At 42.1% G+C, this 23,055-nt stretch overlaps 1 protein-coding gene across 2 annotated transcripts; it reads right to left on the bottom strand.

The window, feature by feature from the left end:
* Positions 1-6,465: 6,465 nt before the first annotated feature.
* Positions 6,466-9,445, bottom strand: LOC133928367 (uncharacterized). Of its 2 annotated transcripts, XM_062374670.1 has the most exons (3): positions 9,338-9,445; positions 8,707-9,247; positions 6,466-7,491 (listed from the first exon to the last, which is right to left on the bottom strand). In XM_062374670.1, the coding sequence occupies exons 2-3, from the start codon at positions 9,227-9,229 to the stop codon at positions 7,076-7,078; spliced, it is 939 nt and encodes a 312-aa protein (XP_062230654.1). In that variant the 5' UTR covers positions 9,230-9,247; positions 9,338-9,445; the 3' UTR covers positions 6,466-7,075. The 2 variants fall into 2 exon arrangements, with proteins under 2 accessions (XP_062230654.1, XP_062230653.1); XM_062374669.1 differs by lacking the exon at positions 9,338-9,445 and having other exon boundaries at positions 6,766-7,491; positions 8,707-9,307.
* Between the last annotated feature and the right edge of the window lie 13,610 nt (positions 9,446-23,055).

Below are 23,055 nucleotides of genomic sequence, written 5' to 3'. Positions count from 1 at the left end.
TTAGTTCATATTGACGATCTGACCGAAAGAAACGCACAAACGGATCATCATTGGCAAATAGAAATTGATCACAATCCAATACAACTGAAATCATTTAAATTGTATCAGAATGCAGAGACAACAATATTTTCAGAGCTTTAGTTAAGAAGCATATGTTGAAAGGGAGAAAACAGGGGAAACTATCCTTTGACTTAGAAATGGAACTTCAAATTCAACCAAAATAGGTCCCTGAAGCTGCACTTTCAAGTCAATTGTTTGTTTTCCTATCGTGTCCTTCTCCATATACCGTCCCCAACTATTCTGACTCCGATATATCCATATCTCCAGTGAATTTCATCATGATCATGCAGATGAAATTGACCATGACTTCATCATTTGCAATATTACGGGCATCAGATGGAAGAAAACCATGACAATATAAAAACTGCAATCAAATACATACCACTATTTAAATTGCATCAAAATGTGGAGACCCCTATGGGTGAGAGCAAGTCTATTGGGAAAGTTCAGTACATATCCATATCTACATGTGAAAACCCACCCAATAGAGCTCTACTCTCACCAAATATTAAGTTGTCTCTCCCGTTTCATCATTTGCAAGTAGGCAAAAAGCAACACAAAAGCAAGCATGCAAATTTTAATATCATTTGAAACAGCATGAATGGGCCTCAATTTCGACTCCCAAAATTTGAATGTGATGTTATGGGTATCCGGGTTTAGACAATTCACCCGACCTAAACCCAAATACCACATAACGTCACATTCAAACTCAATCGATATGGCATCGTCATTGGCCTAATCACACAAAATTGCAACTAACGGTGTAATTTGAACTAAATAAATTCATAACCGCATATTTCATCACTAAATTGAATCAATCTATGGATCCACGTGCATAAGTACTCCTACAAGAAAAGGAGATCGGAGGGCCGGGCAAACCGAGGATATAGGTGTGGTGTTGTACGCGTGCCCGATGAACGAGGGCTCGGTGGAGGACGCCGGATGTCGAGGACGATGGAATGGCGCGGTGGAGTAGGACGTGGCGAGGCTCCCTCAATCGCAGGTCTAGGCAGGGCTCCCTCGCTGTAGGGCCTCCCTCGCGCTCGCGGTGTAGTAGGATGCAGACAGGTCCTGGCGGTGCAACAGCTCGGTGGAGCAGGAGGAAGCATATGACAACGAGGCGGTCGTGGATCATCGATGATGTAGCAAAAATAGCCTAACATGATTGTGATTTTGGTGATTAATGACAACATAGTTATTGAGACTAACATGTTTGTCAAGAATATATATTAGTAGGCCTTATGGATGCAATACATCAAAAGCCACCGCAGTTGGGATAAAATTTGATTGAATTGGACAAGTCTTAAGAGAATTGAACTCACCGGAAGGTCCGGTGCAGAAGAGTTTGCACTCACCGGAGCATTATGCACAGAGGCTGATAGCCTCACCGGATAGTCCGGTGCTCTATGTGTTGAACTCATCGGAGTATTTCTGACAAAGGAGGAGAAGGCTGATGACCTCACCGGATAGTCCGGTAATCTACATGGGGTAACACCAGAGTATTTCTTGCAGATAAGAATGTAAGTACAGAAGATTAAAGATCAACCCATCGGAAGGTCCGGTACTTGGTTTGTGCACACCGAAGTATGGCACCGGAGTATTTCTTGCAGAGGCGACTGCAACTACTGAAGAATGAAGATTAACTCACCGGATAGTCTGGTGATCATAGAGATAGTTGCACCATAGCATTTTCAGGGAAAAGAAAAGAATGTTTAACTCACCGGATGATCTGGTGTGAATGGAATGAACATAAGATGGATGCACCGGAGCATTTTATACAGAGAGGCTGTAAAGGCTATGATGGTTCAAGATAACTCATCGGAAGGTCTGATGATGAATTTGAAGGCACACCGGATTGTATGGTGTTCACAGAGGCTTTCAATAGAGTTTCAATGGCTAGTTTTTGAGTTTATACTCACCGGATGATCCAGTGTTAGTACTAATATTCTCACCGGATCATCCGGTGTTAAGAGCTTTTCTAGGCCATTGGAAAAATGGCTAGTTGGCGGGTTTGAGGTTATAAATACTCATCCACTCAGTCATTTGAAGGCGTGGTATGCTGCTGAAGTCTGGAGGAAGCTCATATACACTTGAGAATACATCTAAGCCACCAAAGTGCTTAAAGTGATCATCTAAAGCGATTTGGCACAAGATTAGAGAGTGCTTAGTACTTATAGGCCTAGAGTGAGTTGTTGTTAAGTGTTGTAGCTTGAAGAAGGGATCAAGGACTGATCCTAGTTTGTACCGAGTGGTACATCAGCACCTTGGAGTCTTGGTGACTCGCCGGTATCTTGGTCTTGGTGGCTCAAGCTTATTGACCGTCCAACTTGGTATGGAGCGGCGGCAAGACACATGTACAGGGACGCGGAGACCCTTGCCTTGGTGGCTCAGGATCCGAAGTGATCACGGTGGCAAGTGGCCGGAAGAGAGGCTAGTTGTGAGATCTTACCTTAGTGGCTTGGCGACTCATCGTGCTTGAGACCTTATTTTGGTAACTTGGTAGCTCAAAAACTGTGACCGGAAAAGATTCGATGACTGGGAGTATATCCTTTGTGGAGCTCCAACGTGAATTAGGGGTGATATTCATGTTATCGATACCTCAAGATAAAAATATCTTATGCTGAGTTCGTCTCTCTATCTTATTTACGTTTCCCCATTTACATACTTAGAATTTATCTTGCTAAAGTAGGTTACAATTCTCTTGAGCGTTAGAGTAGACACACTAGATAAACTTAGAGCATATTTAGATAAAAATTGATATGAGTTTATCATGTGAAGTTTTTTTGAGCTAATTTATTTTAGGTGTCTAAGTGTCATAATTCACCCCTTCCCTTTTAGGACGTCACCGTTCCTCAAAGATAACGAGGAGGCGGTCGTGGCTACAGGATGTCAAAGCGGTGGTGGCTTGGTTGGGACTGAAGTTAGGGTTTGCGGAAATAGAATAGTGGTGGGTATATATACATGTTAGGAAATAGCAGTCGGTTTGCAACTAGAAAGTGACTGCTTTCAAGAGAAAGGTGGTCGGTTTGATATTTGAAACCGACTAATTTTTTGTATATAGAAGTCATTTTGCATTTAGGAACCGACTGCTAATTGTCTTTCCCTTATTTTTTAACACAAATTTCAGCAACAGAAGACAATTGCACTTACATATAACACTTAACTTAAAGTGTTTTACACCGAAAAGTTAACAAAATACACAGCTATAGTTAGTTCCTTTGCCCTGTTGAAGCCAAAATGAAGCAAGGGTGGCGCATCGCCATCATCGTCGATCAATTGCTAGCTACTACGTATTGCATGCCTAATAACTACCACTACTACCGTAGCCTCCTCTTCATGGAGCCTGGGGCGTCATCGCACTACTGCAACCCAGGTTGTCATGGCGCTACTGCAGCCTCTTCTTCTTGGAAGTCGCAGCGTTGTCCGCAATGGCACGCGCGATGGCACAGACGAGGGTACGAGCCAGGGCACACGCGATGGCATGCGCAATGTCATCATGCTGGATGGCATGCACGATGGCCTCGTCGTCGTAGCCACCGATGTCGTCGGTCTCCTCCTTGGGCTCCTATCTAGCTTCTCCTCGGGTTCGTCCTCTGGATCCTCCTTAGGCTTCTCCACCGCCTCCTTGACGACGTTAGTGACAACGCCATCGCCTACATCCTCGTTGATGGACCCATTATCGCCCTCGTAACCCTCCATGTCTACCTCCTGGACCTCCTCGAGCTCCTCCTTGGGTCTGTTTGACTCAGGGTCCAAGTCTGAAACCCCGCCCCAAGACGCGCTGGACTTATTGAATTTATGCCACCTTGGTGGTGAAATGGTAGACACACGAGACTCAAAATCAAGCTGCTAAGTTCAACGTGCTCTCTGAGCTTGCGATGTCCATCACTAAGCTGCCGGATTTCTCCGCCTTATAGACTTACACTCTCCTTTCATGGATTCTCAAGATCCCCGTCTCATTTATCAAAGTTGGACTTTGGGTTTTCACCGGTTAGTGAAAGTAGGCATGAGTGGAGGGAGAGTACTAGTAGCCCGTTGGCGCCTTCACCGAGCTCGGCAAAGAACACATCGATCCGGTCCATGCCCACAATGTCATCCCGTTCGGAGGACAAGGTGAGCAACGGCGGAGTCAGAGGCGACCACGAAAACGAAGGAGACAACGGGTATATCAATGAGGAGGAAGAAGAGGCCATTGTGACTAGATGTACAGAGAGTGTGTGAAAGCTAATGTGAGCGAATGAAAACCTAGCTGCTCTCCTGCACGAATATAAGGCGCGTGTGTGCCTGACTACATGCCTTTTGAACTTCTAGACGGTGTCACACGAAAAAACGACTGCAACTACGGTCTTAAAGGTAGTCAGTTCAAAAACACAAGCGACAAACATTAGAACGCAGTCCATTATCTTTGATAATGATCTGCTTTATACAAGATAAGGATAATGAACTGCTTTATACAACATAAGGCAGGCATTGCGTTCACAGGAACTGTCTGCTTTCTAAAAGCAGTTGGTTGCCTCTTACAAGCATCTGCTTTTTTCCATCCCCCTGACACCTTTTCACACGCCAGATATAGGAGGACGGTTGTCTACAAGAAGTGACTGCTTGATTTGTCTCCAGTAAGTGAAGTCCCGACTATGTTATGACGGTATCTTTGTGGCGCTCTATACTAGTGGCATATGGTGTAAATAAAATATATATCATACTGGCAAATACCAGACAGTACAAAAATATACCACATACTAGCAAACAACCAAATGAACATCCGTCCTTGCCGAGAACATCAAGCTTCTTCACTGCATTTGTGTTGTCGTTGTCCCGACAAGTAATCCGTGGAACATCACTCAAGAATTGCAATGTGGCGCATCTAGTATTCAAAATACGCAGTCTGCATGATAATCTACATAATGTATTTCTGATATAAAACCAATCAAAGAAAAAACTAGGCACATGTAAATTGAGAAAGGGGAATATATATCTTTGAGTTGCCAGTAGTGTTTGATCTGCATGATTGTTGGAACCTAATGATCTTGGACGTAAGTCAATCTAGCATGATATTAACACCAATCATATGATTAAATTTCTTCCACTTCAAGAATAATTGAATAGTATTTGGGACATGCACTGTCATAACTTGTTATGCAAATGAATATAGACAGAGTAAAAGCATGAATATCCTTACAAAGGGGTCACCATCCAGACTTTTATCCACTAAACTTATAAGGTGCTCTACTTTTGGAGCCTTCTCATAAACTCCAGTGTCTTGAGCTACTATATCCTTTGCCTTTTTTATATGCCTTCTTCATTACTTTCCGACCACCGAAAGGAATACCAAGAATCTGATGAACTGTAAATGTATTAAGTCTGAACTTTGAATCATTTGGCAAAGGAACAGTCATTGTCTTCGCATCAAAATGCTTAGCGAGCCACTGAGCTAGCAAGTTAGGGATCATGTTACAACGCAGACCAAGGATTGGACCAAAACTAACTACAGAAACAAGATCCCTCTGCCTTTGAGTTAAGTTGGCCAAAAGTTGACATATTTCGAAGTGAAAGTTTTGTGCTGAATTATCGGAAAAACAATAACACTAAATGATACAGCTTAGTATTGTAAAAGTTTGAAATGGTAACTCAAAAAAAATATTAATGCAAACAACAAAAAGAATGTACCTCTGATTTCGTACCCATAAAATGGCAACGACATTCACCTTTTCATTGATCGACATGTCTGAACTGCTAGATTATATTGGGCTAAGCCCATAGTAATTATAAATAAGGTAAAGACTAGTTTTTAGGCGTGCATGCAGTTACCGTCCCACCCGCACGCACAGTTCACTGTTCGGTGATGATCCATCACACTGGTTGCGTTGTGGAAAAATCAACCGGTGCACGTGTTCACACAGCACGACACAACATCCAACATGTGGTGGGTCTAAAGATGGCCAAATGGGCCAATCGGGCCGGCCCGGCACGGGCCCATCTCGGCACGGCCTGAAATCGGCACGGCCCGATTGGCCCATTTACTGTTACGGGTCGTGCCGTGCCGGCCCGCGTGCCGAGCCGTCGGCCCACGGCACGGCCCAACTGTCACCGTGCCGGGCCGGGCCGGCCCACGGCACGGTCGGCACGATGGGCCCGTTCGGCACGATGGGCCCGTTCGGCACGGTGGAGGCACGATAGGCCCGTTTGGCACGACGGGCCCGATCGGCACGGTGGAGGCACGACGGGCCAGGTCGGCACGGGAAGGCACGACGGGCCCGGCCGGCACGGGAAGGCACGACAGGCCCGGTCGGCACGGTGGAGGCACGTTGGGCCCGTCAGCACTAAAAAAAATAGGAAAAAATCAAAAATAATAGCTAAAAAATCCAAAAAACAATAAAAATATGGAAAATAAATACATAACATCTTTATTGATTGGTTGCCTCGTTAAAAACCTTTCTACTAGAAGGAAAAAAGAGTACAACCAATGATTATGCTCCGAAAATTACATGGTTTCATTAGAAACCCCAGAATTTTGCTTGCAATTTTTCATATGCTTCCTCAAGTGTCCCGTTCCATGTGAAGATCTGGCACCTATTTCTATACTGCATATATTACACTTAGCAAATCTTACCTGTTCCCCGTTAATTTCTTTGAAGACCTTTTCAAAATGTTGCCACACTTGGGACCATGCACCTGAGTTCTCGGCGCCTTGATCCATGAATTGAAATATGAAATTAGTTTCTTGATGTGAAGTGAATACTGGCTACTTGGCTAGCAAATAGGAAAAGAGAGATGGGTGGGCAGGGTGGAGTTTGAGATGGAGTAGATGGTATTTATAGGGATGAGAGGAGAGGTAGGTGGGGGTGGGGCCGCGGGGGGTATTTTAAAAAAATAAACAAAAAACATGAATAAAAAAACTTAGAAATAATAGGGGCACATGATTAATTCTAAAAATGAGCTTTATTGATAGGTTGCCTCATTAAAAACCTTTCTAGCAAAGGAAAAAAGAGTACAACCTAGCTCAGAAAATTTAAAATTACACGTTCTCATCAGCATCTAGATACAAATTTTGGAATGATTCTTCAAGCTCAGTATTTTCTACAGTGTGTTGCATTCGTGCTTCAGCTTGTTCCCAATCCTTTACTATGGTGAGTATTTCAACCATCTCACTTGACAGATTTGTTCTTCTCTCTTCGATTATCCTTCCTGTAAGACTGAAGGCAGCCTCAGAAGAAACTGTAGATACAGGAACCGTTAACAAATCTCGCGCTAACAGTGAAAGGACTGGATAATTCGTCTTGTGCTCATGCCACCATTGCAGTATGTTGAAGTTTTCTTGTTCGTGGCTGATAACGTCACTGTCGATGAAGGTAGTTAGCTCCCCTCCGGATGTTGGAATTCCGGTGCCCGTAGACGATCGTGACGAAGAGTCTGAACTTCTTGATGAAGAACCTGCACCAAATATTTTCCCCCACGTTGTCGTCTTCTTACTTGTTGTGGGTGCTAGTGGAGGTCGTTGCAGGTGAACTCCGCCATACTTTGTTTCATATTTACTATAAACTTCGAATAACTTAGAACGAACATTAGTATAATAATTAGAATAATCATGGCCAAGAGCATCACCTAGAATTGCGAGAACTCTACAGAAAGCTGCAATTTTAGCTCTAGGATCTAAAATAAAGGCAAAAGCGTATAACAAAGGAATTTCTTTCCAATACTTTAAGAATTTAGATTTCATAGGAACTACACAATCTCTTAAAAGATTGTCATTTTCATAGTTGTTTAAATGAGTAGCAATTTCAACAATATTATGCACTACTAAACAAGATGTTGGATAATAAACTCCTGATAAACTCACAGTTGAATCATAAAAAAATTCAAGAAACTCCAGTATCCTTTCAGCAACATACCAATGCGCTTCCGTGAGTAAAGTTTGACCCCCATGCTGATGGTAATGTGTATGAATAAACACACCAAATGTGCTCTTATATGATATAATATTTTTAAGCATCAAGAAAGTAGAGTTCCATCTCACCGGCATGTCCAGAGCAAACTTACGTGGACGCACACCTATTGCAACACAATACTGTTTATATGCTGCAATTCGTTGGTTAGAGGAGTTCACAAAAGATATTGCAGTACGAAAATCTTCTAAGTATCGCGATAACCTCTTCAAACCGGATTTTACTATAAGATTGATAATATGACAAGCACAACGTTGATGTAACAAGAAAGATTCAGCATAAGTACTAAACAACGGAGTAAGAATATCCATTGCTCTAGAATTTGCACCGGCATTATCTAAAGTGATAGAAAATATTTTATTCGTGAGGCCAAAGTCTGCAACTACTTGAGATATTTTTTCAGCAATATTTTCACCGGTATGCGCGTTGTCAATCAAGCGAAAACCTATTATTCTCTTTTCTAATTCCCAATCATTATTAACAAAATGAGCAACCACACTAAGATAATCCTCTCTAGCCCTACCTGCCCATATATCCGAGGTCAAAGCAACTGAAAATGTACATGTTTGTAACATTTCTTTAAGTTTGCTACGACACGTATTGTAGTATTTTACCATATCCCTACTAGTTGTCTGTCTAGAAACATGCGTGAACCTAGGATTATGAGCTTGCTTAATGTAATCTTCAAATGTAGCAGACTCACCGATATTGAGTGGTAGATCCGCTCTTGCAATGAAGCGACATAGCTCTTTTCGAGCATTGGCAGAGTCGTACTCCCAATGATGAACAGAGCCGTCGGGGTTGTACTGCAACACCGTCTGCTTCATGGCTGCTCCACTCTTTCGCTTGCAACTTATGGCGTGCCTCTTCAAGTGCCCCGTTCCACCCGAGGGCTTTGCAGATAATTCATTTTTACAAATATAACACTTAGCATACCTGACACTTACCCCATCTTCCTCTTTGTAGATCCTTTCAAAGTCTTGCCAAACTTCGGAAGTACCGGCTCTTGATCTTTTAGACTCGCTGCTTGCTAATGTGTGCGCACTTGTAGAGCCTAACGATGGCACTCCTGCTGCATCACCTGGATCTGGATGTGAACCAACCGGAGGTTCACCGTCGGGTCCATCATCACCTGCAGCACTAGTATCAAAGGGGCCGTAGTCCCCTGTGAGTCCTTGGAGAAAAAAATCATGATCTATGGATGTATCATGATCACCGGCATCCATGATCAATGTCGAATGACACTACAAAAATTGCAAATATTCAGAGTTAGAAATAATCAAATAATAAAACTAATAATAAAATAAGACTCAACAACGATGCAAAAAAATCACCAAGATTTCTTCAACTTCAAGATAGCAAATCAGCAGGATGACGATTTTGGAATTGCTCGGATTTTTTTGCAACAATTCAAACTAATTTTGCCAAATTATCGCTAATTCACACGAACTTTGAGACAAGAATGAGAGGAGGAAACAAGAGAGAAAATGGTGTTGCTGGTGTGGAATGGAAGGGCAAGGTGCTCCTCTATTTATAGGTGAAAAATGGTGATTTTTGCAATTTTTTTTGAATTTTTTGGAGCTCAAACGGTCACAAAACGGCTATAAAATTCAAAAATATCGGGTTAACGGGTTAAACGGGCCGTTCCCGGCCCGTTTAACCCGTTAACCCGCGTGCCCCCGCCGGCCCATCGTGCCTCACGTGCCGGCCGGGCCGTGCCCCCCACGGTGGGCCGTGCCGTGCCGTGCCGGCCCGGCCGTGCCGTGGGCCGCCGCGTGCCTAGCCGGCACGGTGGGCCGTGCCGTGCCGGGCCGGCCGTGCCGTGATGGGCCGGCCATGCTGTGATGGGCCGCCGCGTGCCGTGCCGGCCCGGCCCGGCCGTGCCTCCTGGGCCAGCCGTGCCTGAGCTGGGCCGTGCCCGTGCCGCCCGTGGGCCGTGCCGTGCAGGCCCGCCGTGCCGCGCGCTTGGCCCAGGCACGGCCCGTGGCCTCGTGCCGTGCCGGCCCGGCCCATCTCGGCTCGGGCCGGGCCGTGCCTGGGTCGTGCCTACAGTTCCGTGCCTCGGGCCGGCCCAGTAAGCACGGCCCATTTGGCCATCTTTAGGTGGGTCCCAAGTGGATTGGTGGCCCATTTCTTTTTTTTTTACCTATGTGCGGTCATACCCCTGTTCTACTCCATCATAGGGCCCACTTATCATTGTTGTTTTGATCAATAGCTTTTGGAGAAGCGAACGATGCAGGGAGGCGAGTGGTTTCATTTTGATGCATTGTGTTCTCTCTCTAGTTTCGTCTCTCTCCTCTCATCTTGTCTATTGTTCAAAGGCGATTCTGATTGCTTGCACTCCAAATCAACTAATTTTTTATGGTTTAATCTAGCGGGGAGCAGAAAATAAAAGCAAGGAGGAGGGGTTGTACTGAAACTGAGTTCATAGGTTTGCTCTCTCTCGTTTAGAGGCGATTCTGATTCATGGAGTCCCAAATCAATTGATTTTTTAGGTTTCGATCCAGAGGGGAGCGGAAAACAGAAACAGGGAGGGGGTTGTACTGGAAGGTGAGTTCATCTGTTTGCTATCTGTAATCGATTTTGTTTTCCCTTCCCCCAAATCAATCTAGATTTTGTTAGGAATTCTTGGGTGATGCCTAGTGCTACAGATTTGGTTAATCTAGAGCGGGAGGCACATATGAACTCATCCTCAATGATGAGGAACTTGACCAGGCACGGAGGAGCTTGTCTGCTATGACGAGGAGGTCGATTTTCTTGTGGTGATTTTTTTTCACCTATGGAGTTCTCTCTCCTTGGATTTGAGTAAGGCTCAAGACTGGGTGTTCAATTTTGGTCAGGCTCATCCCCAACGATGAGGAGCTCGACCATGTGTGAAGGAGCTCATCCCTGACTTGAGGAGTTCGATCTGCTCGATTTGGGCAATATGGAGTCCAATTTCGATGGCAAGAAGCTCGATCCTAGATTAAGGAGCTCGGTCCCATTCATTCAGGCGACAAGAAGCTTGTAGCAAAAATGACCCTATTAGGCTATAATTGTGATTTTGGTGATTAATGACAACATAGTCATTGGGACTAACATGTTTCTTAAGAATATATGTTAGTAAGTCTCATGGATGAAATACATGAAGAAGCCACCGAAGCCGCTACAAAGTTTAGTTGAATTGGAAAAAATCCCAGGAGAAATGACTTCACCGGATGGTTCAGCGATCACATGGTTGAACACACGGGAGCATTGTGTCTAGAGGTATTTGACCTCACTGGATGATCCGGTGCTCAGAGGCGAGTTTGAGGCTATAAATACCCCTGCACTCAGTAATTTGAGTGTGCTGAAGTCCTGAGAAGTTCATGTACACTTGAGAAGACATCCAAGCCACCAAAGTGCTTAAAGTGATCATCTAATGCGATTAAGAACAAGATTAGTGGGTGATTAGTGCTTATAGGCCTAGAGAGTGATTTGCTAGGTGATTCCTGCCTAGAGAGTGAATCAAGGAGTGATCCAACAATGTACCTCTTGGTGTGGAGTAGCGGCAAGGCAATTATGCAGGAACATGGAGGCCCTTGTCTTTGTGGCTCAAGCTCCAAAGTGATCACAACGGCAAGGAGGCAGAAGATAGGATAGTGGTGGGACATTGCCTTGGTGGCTTGGTGGCTCATTCGGGTGAAGGCTTTGTCTTTGTGACTCGATGGCTCAAAGGCTATGATCGGGTGCCGACCGGAAGTATATCCTTTGTGGAGCTCCAACGTGAATTAGGGGTGGTATTCATGCCATCGATACCATAGAAAAAAATCCTTGTTCTGAGTTTGCTCTCTATCTTATTTACGTTTCCGTATTTACTTACTTGCAATTTACCTTCTTAAATATGTTGCAAACACTTTGATCGGTAGAGTAGACACACTAGATAAATCTAGAGCACTTCTAGATAGAAATTAATATAGGTTTATCTTGTGTTATTTTTGGAGCCGAAATAGTTTTAAACGTCCTAATTCACCCCCCCCCCCTCTTAGAACGTCACCGATCCCTACAATGGGTATCAGAGCCTCGTGCTCTTGATAGGCTTAAAATCCTAGAGTTGTGACATCCGAGGTTGGGATGGATTTGTGCTCATTTGTACCATCAGGCCTCTGAATCATTTGTGCTCATTTGTACCATCAGGCCTCTGAATCATTTGTGCTCATTTATGATCTTTACATTTGGAATCATTTGTGGACATCCGGTGAGGTCAAATGACTGAGTTAAAGACAAAGGATATCAAAGTCTTTTGGTAGGCCTGATGGTATTATTGAAAAGTACAAGGCTCGCCTTGTAGACAAGGGTTATACTAAAAAAGAAGATGAAGACTTCTTTGATACTAATTCACCTATTGCTAGATTGACCACTATTCGAGTTCTACTTTCCTTAGCTTCCTCATATGGTCTCATCATTCATCATATGGATGTTAAGACATATTTGCTTAATGGAGAGTTGGATGAGGAAATTTATATAGAACAACCTGATGGGTTTGTAGTAAAAGGTGAAGAAGGCATGGTGTGCAAATTGTTAAAGTCTGTGTATGGTCTTAAGCAAGCTCCTCAGCAATTGCATGAGGAGTTCGATAGAACCTTAACATCTGCAGGCTTTTTGGGTCAATGAGGTAAATAGATGTGTGTATTATTGTCATGGTGGAGATGAGGGAGTTATATTGTGCTTGTATGTTGATAACATACTGATATTTGGGACAAACCTTAACGTGACTAATAAGGTTAAGTCTTTATTGTCCCAAAGCTTTGATATAAAAGAGCTGGGTGAAGCTGATGTAATCTTAAACATCAAATTACTCAAAGGAGAGAATGAGATTACTCTTACACAATCTCATTACATTGAGAAGGTCTTGAGCCGCTTTGGCTACAAGGACAACAAGCATTCTCCAACACCTTATGATTCCAATATGATACTTCAAAAGAATATGAGAATTGGCGGGGACCAATTGAGATATTATCATATTATTGGATCAGTTAAGTACTTATCCAGTGCTACAAGGCTTGATATCTCATTTACTGTGAGTAAATTGAGCCGGTTTACTTCTAAGCCGGGTGATGAACATTGGTGTGTGCTTGAGCGAGTTATGCGCTATTTGCTTGACACTATGGATTATGGTCTTTACTATTCTTGGTACCCATCGGTACTGGATGATTATAGTGATTCAAATTGGTTATCTGATACTGATGAGATTTATACCACAAGTTGATATGTATTCACGCTTTGTGGCCCTACTATGTCACGGAGGTCTTGCAAACAGACCATCTTGATGAGATCAACCATGGAAGCATAACTCACTATATTATATATAGTAACTGTTGAGGCAGAACGGTTGCGAGAGTTATTGATGGACTTGCCTATAGCGAGACTATTTTGCGCCTATGCGCAACTACCATTCGCACTGCGCACATCCCGTAACCGTCAGTTACAATCCGAAGAATTGCGAGTTACAACTTGTTACATAGACCAGTTACAACTCTGAGTTATAACTATGCCTCCAACATGCACCAAACAACATGAGCCAGCCAACCAGCTTGTACCACGTCACCCATCATTCACCCGCTAGAGCGTTGCATATGGAGAATCTTTTGTTGATTCGAATCGTTAAAATGCAATACCTCTAAAACCACAGATCCGATTCTCGATCTATTTGATGCATATTTTTGAAAAAAAAATATGCTTAACAAAATAAGATCCAACAAGACTATATTTTGATAAAGTTTTAGAATCATAAAGGCGTTGCGTCCATATAGTTACAACATGATGAACATCGCAGTTACAACATGGTGAACTGCAGTGTTCTCTGGTGGTGGTAGACATTTTAGTTACAGCATGGTGAACTCTTTAGTTACAACATGTTAAACACTACAGTTACAACATGGTCAAGCAGTACAGTTGCAACATAAAAAAATTAAATCAAATTAATTGCATCATGCAACTAAAAACAGTTACAATATGGTGAACACTACACTTACAACATGTTAGACAATCTAGTCACAACATGCATATAGTTGTAACCGCTCTGTCTGTGGTTACAACTAATTGTTGTAACCGCTCTATCTGTAGTTGCAATCACTCTATACTATATGTTGTAACTCATCTATACACCTGGTTGTAACTAGCTGCAAATCGCTGCTCACGAGGTGGGAACGTGCTAGGTCATCCAGTGGGCCCGCGGGGTAGGTGGAAGAGAGTGTGCTAGGTCACAAAATCAACATGGTAGCACTGGCATGGAAGGTACCTGCAGGAGCAACAGTAGATAGAGTCGAGCAAGTCACAAAATCAATGTCAAGCAAGGTCATAAACGAAACACAAGCAAACATTTTCAATCTGTTGAATATAGGGGTAGACACAGAAGGGAGCATAATCAGTCACAAATCACAGTTTCGCATGATCAAGTCCTATGTTTCTTGATAACTGATGTAAGACATGTAGCAGAGCTAAACATATCAACCTGTGTGACAATAGCAAGAAAATTGCAGCTTCAGCTTTGGTGTTCCAAGGTTCTGTGAAACTATGAATGAAGGATTTTAAGAGAGGAGTTCAAGGTTCTGCGAAGCTACATATGGGCCCGGGTCCTGTGTCAACCTCTGTGCATTACTGCAAAGGATCCACATCCATTGCAAAGTGTTACCCTCCTTTACATCATCACAATCATTTATAACTCTATTGAACCAACTTATTAGCTACTGGATTAACCAAGTTGTGTAATAGGAAATGTACAGAACAAAGCAAAAGGAGAGGAGAATACTATTGTGTAGCTAAATGTAAATAATCTAGAATTTGCAAAACAGAAAAATGACATTCTTTTGAAACCAAAATATACTTGCAGCACTCGGGATAACATATAAAATAACTAGAAATCGTATAGTAGTCTACTGCTAGATCCTAACATACCTTATTATGATAGCAAACTCATCTGTCATTGCACACACATATATTTAGTAGCATGAAAAGGGAACCAAAACATGATTGCATTAGCATTCACATGAAGGTAAAAAATTAGTAGTAATGTGTAACAGTGACACATTAGAATTCAGACATCCAACAATGAACTAAAATGGCAATTTAGTTAAGAAACATGTAATATTCTGCAAAAGCACAAAATATATCATGTACTACACTGAAAGCTCCAAGATGTTCATTATTTTCATTTTATTAATGGAGACCTAGCCTCAATGGACTCAAGTACTTCAGCGTAGCCAAGTAAACTAAAATTAATGGAAGGAAGCATATTGTAAAAAGAATGATTTTACCTTTGTATCTGCAGAAAACAACATCATTTTTCGCAGCTTCTTAATTTCACCAATTTGCTTATGAAATAATATTTGAGCACAATCCTAACTTTTGATTGTAATGTAAAAAAATGTGGCAAATACCAGTCATGTAAGATCAGCTTAACTAAATATAGTGGTGATAGAACTTTAGAACTCATGTAAAGGGAGACAGCTGACTTCTGAAATAAATATTTTGCACTAAGAGGTCTGAAACAATGACTAATGTACCATAAATAATAATGATAAATAGTACAGAAAACAGTGGTTCAACTGAATCTAAGGGGAGAAAATACACATCAGGAATAACCACGAATTTCCACCCTAGGATAGTATGTATGAAAACAGATAGCAACTGAAGTAGCGTTTTGCCATCATTTTTTCTTATAATCAACTCCTTTTTCTTGTGCTGCACACAAATAGAATTGAGAAGAAGAACCACGTAGGAAAAGAATTACCTAGAAATCCTGGGACCTTCGTGCAACAAAGAGCGATGTTGCATCCACAATCAAGAGGTTCCAGGCCAGAGTGAAAATTGAAACCAGACATCAACTGCGCGTTCTTCGGACTGACCATGGAGGTGAATTCACCTCCATACGTTCGAAGACTATTATGCGGAGTAAGGTGTGCAGCGACATCTGACAATGCCTTACCCTCCATAGTAGAACGACGTTGTCGAGCATAAGAAACGGATGATCATCGCCATGGTACATAGTCTGCTCAAAGCCAAGGATCTGTCGAATCTCTTTTGGGGGGAGGCAATCACAACGATAGTCTACGTCTTGAACCGGTCATCAACGCAGAGCATGACAAAGAAGATCCCTTTTGAATCTTGGTATGGTCGCAAGCCAAATGTTGGGTACATCATGACATTTGGATGGGTGGCTTATGTCAAAGGTGACCTGGCCCAACTTGAAGAAATTGAAAGATCGAAGCACTCCATGATTTTCATCGGATATGAATCCGGGGCGAAGGCATATCAATGCTACGATCCAAGCTCGGAACGCGTGGTGGTAACACGTGATGTCGTGTTCAATGAGGAGGCCAAATGGAATTGGAAAAACAACACCAATGCCAGCGCTGTAGACATGGCAAGCAACACGTTCATCGTCGAATACTCCATTCCAGCTCAAATGTATGTGCCTGGCCCTGACATGTCCTCGACACCAACCCCACGCCATGAAGGAAGCTACCCTGATGGAGTCTCTTGGAAGCATCCAAACACCATCATCGTCCATCAACTCTAATAGGCACCTTGACACTGATCATTATGACGCCTCTCTGCACCTGCGTAATATCCATGACGTTCTGGGCCCTACAACTCCATCGGGCTATGCATATTGTGAGCTCGACACCAACGAGCTTCACTTCACCACAGTTGAAGAATCATCATCCTTCACTGATGTTGAGCAACATTACTGTTAGCGCAAAGCTATGCTTGAAGAGATCAGATCAATTGAGGACAACAAGACCTGGGAGCCGGTGAGCTCCATGATGGACATCATCCAATCGGTCTGAAATGGGTCTTCAGAGTGAAGCGAGATGAAAGTGGCAAAATTGTCAAGTACAAGGCATGTCTTGTGGCAAAAGGTTATGTGCAGAAAGAGGGGATTGACTTTGTGGAAGTATTTACTCATGTAGCTCGGCTGGAATCAGTGAGAATGCTGATTGCTATTGCAGTTCACCAAGGTTGACAAATCCATCACATGGATGTGAAGTCAGCTTTTCTGAATAGAGTCTTGCAAGAGGAAGTGTACGTTGATCAACCACCTGGGTTTATCTATGAGTAGGAGGATCAGAAGGTGTACATATGATTCTTGCTCAATGCTATGACCGATTTGTTTTCAACCTTCAAGGTCACTATGTCAGGTTCCTCTCCAGTGAGATCACTGAGCAAATGCCTGAGCCAAGCTCCCTGACATGCTGCCATGCTTGTGGGTATGTATTCTGCTTCACAAGAGGAGAGCCCCACCACACGCTGCTTTTGTGATTGCTAGCTTATGAGATTCTTGCCGAGGAAGGACATGGCTCCTAAAGTATTCTTCCTGTCACCAATGTCGCGGCGAGATCATTATCATTATAACCGATCAACCTTGGCTTCTCAGTGCTAGTTCTTGCAAAACAGCACCCAAAATGAATTGTTCCAGCCAAATACCTTAAGATATGCTTCACTGCTGCAAGATGATCCAATCTTGACGCCTCCATGAATTTGCTTGCATACCAAACAGAGAAAACAATGTCTAGGCAAGTGTTCACGAGGTACCTCAGACTTCCAATCAAGCTGTGGTACTATTTGGTGTCTGACAGAGGCTGATTGCTTTCCTAGCTAATTTCAGATGACTTTCCATGGGAACCTAACAAGAGTTGCAGTCAGCCATTCCCGCTCTCTCCAAGATATTCAGAGCATAAGCTGACTAACAAATTGAGATTCCTTGACTGCTCTGTTGGACTTCAAGCCCTACATAATAACTTAGCAAGCCGAGACCACTCATCTGAAATTTCTTTCACATTGCAGTCTTGAGCCTGTCAATATCTTTAGAATTAGTGTCAGTGACGATAAAATCATCGCCGAATCCACTTCCTTCGGGACTATGTGAAAGAAGGGACAATCGACATTGACTTTGTAATCACAAATGAGCAACTTGCTGGCATCCTCATCAAAGCATTCGGGAAGACCAAGTTCTTACAGTTAAGGATCAAGATCGGTGTTCAAGAGATCAAGCGCAGTAAGGATTAAGGGGAGATTGACAAAGTAATCTTATGCGCTGATCTGATCTTTTCCTGTTTTCAGTCAGTTAGTGTGGTTTGTCGGTTTTTTAGTTAGTTGGATAATTCAGAGAGCGCGCCAAGGACGGGTACACGTGACGTGTGGGATGGCACACGACGTAGTTCGATCGTGACGCGAGCGTCTCAGCCTCAATGGCCTGCTATGCGTCTATTGTTGGTATTTATTCAGAGATAGTAGAAAACGCTGAACTTCGTCAGTTCGGCACCAAAATACGATCTTGATTCTTTGATTCGATCTGAGTTACCACATGATCACGTGAGTGTAGGATAGGAGATCATCCAAGAAGATCTAGGGATGGATTTGGTCTCATGCTACCTCAGCGGGAACACCATGCATTGTGGTGGTGTTCTTCCGCACCTCGCCGCTCTCTTCTTCGTCCATGCCGATGGGACGGATGCTTCCTGGCGGCTCCAGCTGCTGCACACGATGGAGGCCACCGATCTCGATATGAACTAGAGCCCTGCGTCACCGCTGCTGACATGGCCGATGCCCGCGGCCGCCTCACGCTCTAGCGCCTGGAACCGTATGATGACTTACTGCAAACATCCATTCCACCTCTGATTTCTCTGTAATCTGATTTCGTTTCTATTTCTATTATTACTCCTCTAACCACACACTTAGTAGTAGCTTGCTAGGTCGGCAGCACGTGACCAAATTGGGGTTGCCACATCTCAAGCGACAACCTATGCCAGAAAAGAAAACAGAATTGCAGGCTCTAGCTCCCCCAGAAAGAAAAAAAGAAAGAAAGAAAGGTAGTTCGCGAGACGCGGCCGCCGGTTCGCCCAAATCCAAGTTGAGCTGCTCGTTTCGCTCATGAAATGCCAGCATTTTTGCCTGCGCCTAATCATGATGACATCGATTCGCGGAACTAGCAGACTGGTCTCGTTTCGTTGCTAAAAAGATCCGGAGCCGAAGATGCATGAGATGAAGACCGTGTGAATTGCTCAGGGCAAATGGAAATCAGAACTAGTCCACACCCATCGAAAGTTGTAGGGCAGCAGTACGTGTTCCGTCTGTACTAATAAGTACTACCAACTATTAGTACAGACAGTTGTAGTTTATAATCGTCTGTACTGCAGCGTTTCATTTTATTGTAACTGTTTGTTGCTATTTTCTCAAACAATTCTAATTTAAAACTGTCTATAGTATTTTTTACAGGTGGTTTCATAAATTCATCTGTAAAAAACATCTGTTTAAATAGATTCTACAGTAATGTAAGATCTATTATATAGCTTCTTAATTGTACTCAGTGGGAACGTATGACCAGGAGAGGAGTAAGTTTCATACTGCATGCCGTGGTAGCTGCTGGCTTATTCTAGAGCTCTAAACTGCAGGCTGCAGCTGATCACGAGCTGCACTGCATGTGTGTTGACTACTATTGCTTGACTTGCTCATCATCCGTCGTTTCTTCTTAATCACTCGCTCGGAGCTCGAACTTTCGCCGCGGCTACTATTACGCATGCATGCGTGTCGGGGTAGGGCCCACACATAATGAGACCATTTCGTCCCTTCTTCCGCCCACCCTCTTGACCGTTGACCAGTCGTCTAATTCAGCCTTGACCGGCTGACGTTAATGCGAGCTCAACATCATGGATCACAGGGTTAATTATCCAGCCATATATTTTTAATTTTGTGGAGTAAATTAATTGAGCTAGTATAAACTAGGCTTACAAATGCGGATAATTTTTTAAAAAAATAAATTAAAATGTGTCTTGATTTATATATAATGGATAATTGATAAAGTTGTCGATTTGGTTTATCGAGTTTTTGGATTGTTTGAGTTTGATTTGAGCATTTTGATTATAAATTAACTGAAGTTGGAGTTGAAGAAATATGTTTGATTGTCTTATAGCGTGAAGGTGATAAATACAACTTGGCGATCTATTGCGGATGATCTGAGCTAAGCAGATGCTTGATATCGGATGATCAAGGAGGTCGGCTAGAGTCGAAGGTGATCCTAGCTGTACACATAGGGGTCAAGCAAAATATAAAACAAAAGATGAAGATGACGTGTTGACAAAGTCAAACGAAAGGGATACCGGTGCAAGTGATAAGGTGGTCCGAGGGATTGGAAATGAGAGAAATTTGCCGGCAGCCAAGATCACAAGATGTAGTACACATGTCGATATCAGAGCGCTTGCTTAAGGTGTAAGCTAGTAGCAAGTTGCATTTTGAGAAATGTGTAGGGGGTTTCGTGGTTTAGCCTCAAAATCGTGGAGTATGTGGCATCATCGCAAAACTTGCGTCGAGACGAAGCTAAGTCGTGAAAGCATCACGATCGGCCGATGAATAGAAAAAAATTGACCAAAATGCTATCTGTGATAGGTGAGAGTGTACTATAAGAAAGGGGTATTTTAGAAAAATGCTAGAAAACTTATGGATCAAGTTTTCTAAGTCTATAAATAAAAGGGTATGGTTATGGAAGAGTGGGAACCAGCCACTTGAGCCTATTGTGCCACTAATTTGAGAGTATAGTGTTAGAGTTTTAGAGAAGAGAAAAGATGAATGTTTAGTCTATATATTATATGAGAGTTTTAAGTGAAAAATCTTTATAATCCGTCTAAAATAGAGCTGACATCTTTGAGTAAATAAGTTTATATCTTTGCATATGTTTGAATTCCTCTTCTTCTAGCTTTTCTTTATTGGTTCTCTTGCAAGTTTGTAAGTTTTCGGTGTTTTGTTATGATTTTTGTTTTGTTTTTTGAACTGAATTTTGCAACACCTTGTGAAGTTATTCTTCTTGTTGCTAGAGGCATAAAAATCACATACGAGTGTATACTCATGGGTCTTAAACTCCATTGCCTCTAAATCATCAACTTAGAGAATTTCTTCAACCGATAACCTTATCTTTGATTTTTGAATCTTTCTGTTTAGTTTTTGAATTCTTTGAGTTTCTGTTGTTCTATTCTAGATGTATCTTACGGACTGAGCTCTGTGTTTCCGCTGTGTTTCTGTATTTTATGTTGCGTTTTATTCTTAAGATGTGTTAAGTGATAAAATAGAAGAAAGTCATCTATTTTGAAAAAAAATTATTAATACATATATTCACTTTCTTTAATCGTCTTCTTTTTTTTTTCTAAGTGCATATATAGCTAGGTTTTGTCTGAGCTTGTAACGAAAGCGACTGACGAATACATGGAACGATTAGCCCATCGATTGATTAGCTACATATATATATATATATATATATATATATATATATATATATATATATATATATATATATATATATATATATATATATATATATATATATATATATATATATAAAGTATTTTCTATACTTTCGAGTGTACTCCTCATCTAATGGGTATTTATAAAGAGTATGTACAACTTAAAATGTAGTATATATATATATAAATAAAATATTTTACTGATAAAGAAGTATATACATCTCAATTAGTCTGTACTTCTAACTCAATCCATAGTTGATTATGTTATAACTAAAATATATACTATTTTCTGAACACCCATTAGAAAGGAGTATGTACATCAGTAGTGTGTGTATATATTACTCCCACAACCTAAAAAGCCATAATTTTTACCCTCACAACCTGAAAAAACCATCCCGCTCGTCTTTAAATAGTAGTTATTTCATTCTCTCCCCTCTAATCCCCAACAAACAGATGCAAATATCTAGATTCGATTTTTGTAGCCAATGCCGATGGAGGCGATTTGAGAGGGTTGTAAATCCCTCCATCTCGCTGCACTTGCTCCTCGACATCCACTGATAAGTTGGGATATCGTCCTTCGATGCAAGTGCTCTCTCGAGTCTTTATCATCAACCCAATCAATGTACTTGGTGGTGGCACCGTGGCGAGTGCGCTGCTCGGCCGTATTCACGCTCCTAGACCTCAGCGGACACTACCATGGGACACCCACAATTCTTGTAATGCTTGTCAGGCCAAGTGATAACATGGTCATCATGTTCTCATCATCTCACTCAATTCAAACGTTGGGTTTCTTTTGTGTACAATTTTGATCTTAGTTAATATGATGTGTTAAGGGAATATTTCTGAAATAGTTTTTGATACAGAAAAATATATATTTAATTATATATTGTGATAATTTTTCATATTTATTTAGTACAATTTTGAGTGAACAAATCATTCCGTTAATGTTCTCCCCATACTTTTGTTTCTTCATGTTGTTTACTCAATAAAAACCATAATTGTCAGAATAAAAAACTATAGGTCATTCAGTTAATTGTTTCTTGATTACGAAACCAAACGACTCGGACACTGCTCTTGCTAGTCGCTGATACCGGTATATTATGCAACCAAACGAAGACTGCCGTCATCCATTCCACTTCGATTCTCCTGTAATCTAATTTCATTTTCATTCGCATTATCAATCCTCTAACCAAACGCTGCCTGCCTAATAAGTACTTAGTAGTAGCTTGCTAGGTCGGCAGTACATGAGCAAAGTCATCTCAGGCGACAACCTATACCAGATAAGAAAACAGAACTGCAGGCTCCAGCTCCCCCAGAAAGAAAAGAAAGAAACATGAATGCAGAGACAATCGATAATTCGATAGAGGGTTTTCTTCCCTCTGAGCTACTGGTTTATCCACACCATACACGTACGCATCACATGCATGAGCACGAGAGCAGTAAGTTTCATACTGCAGGTCTCCGCGCATCTACATTTTTATATACTTTAAGTTTGTGATTAATATTAATATATAAATATTTATGTTTGGATTGTAACGTATGAGATATTTAGCTAATGTATATATATTGTACTGCAAAAATGCCAGTCACTGCTGATTTCATAAGACAGATATAGCCATGCGGTTAGTTTGAAAATGTTGCAATCAAGTAAACTAAGCTGGAGCAGCAGGCGAGGATTTTGGCCCAGATCGGACATGTCTCGTCCTCTGTCACTGTCAGCCACAACACGCTAACAAAAGCAAAGCAAAACGCGGTTAAGCTAACGGCCGCCCCGCGGCCAGTGGAAGACTCAGTCTGTT

The sequence above is a fragment of the Phragmites australis genome, chromosome 9, assembly GCF_958298935.1.
Source record: "Phragmites australis chromosome 9, lpPhrAust1.1, whole genome shotgun sequence".
NCBI lineage: Eukaryota > Viridiplantae > Streptophyta > Magnoliopsida > Poales > Poaceae > Phragmites > Phragmites australis.
This window is presented reverse-complemented; position numbering and strand designations above follow the sequence as displayed.

Coding starts and splice junctions, on each gene's coding strand:
- LOC133928367 (XM_062374670.1), bottom strand. CDS start 9,229: ATGGATGCCGGTGATCATGATACATCCATAGATCATGATTTTTTTCTC. Junction 7,492..8,706: donor GGATCTACCACTCAATATCG/GTGAGTCTGCTA, acceptor TATTTGGTGCAG/GTTCTTCATCAAGAAGTTCA.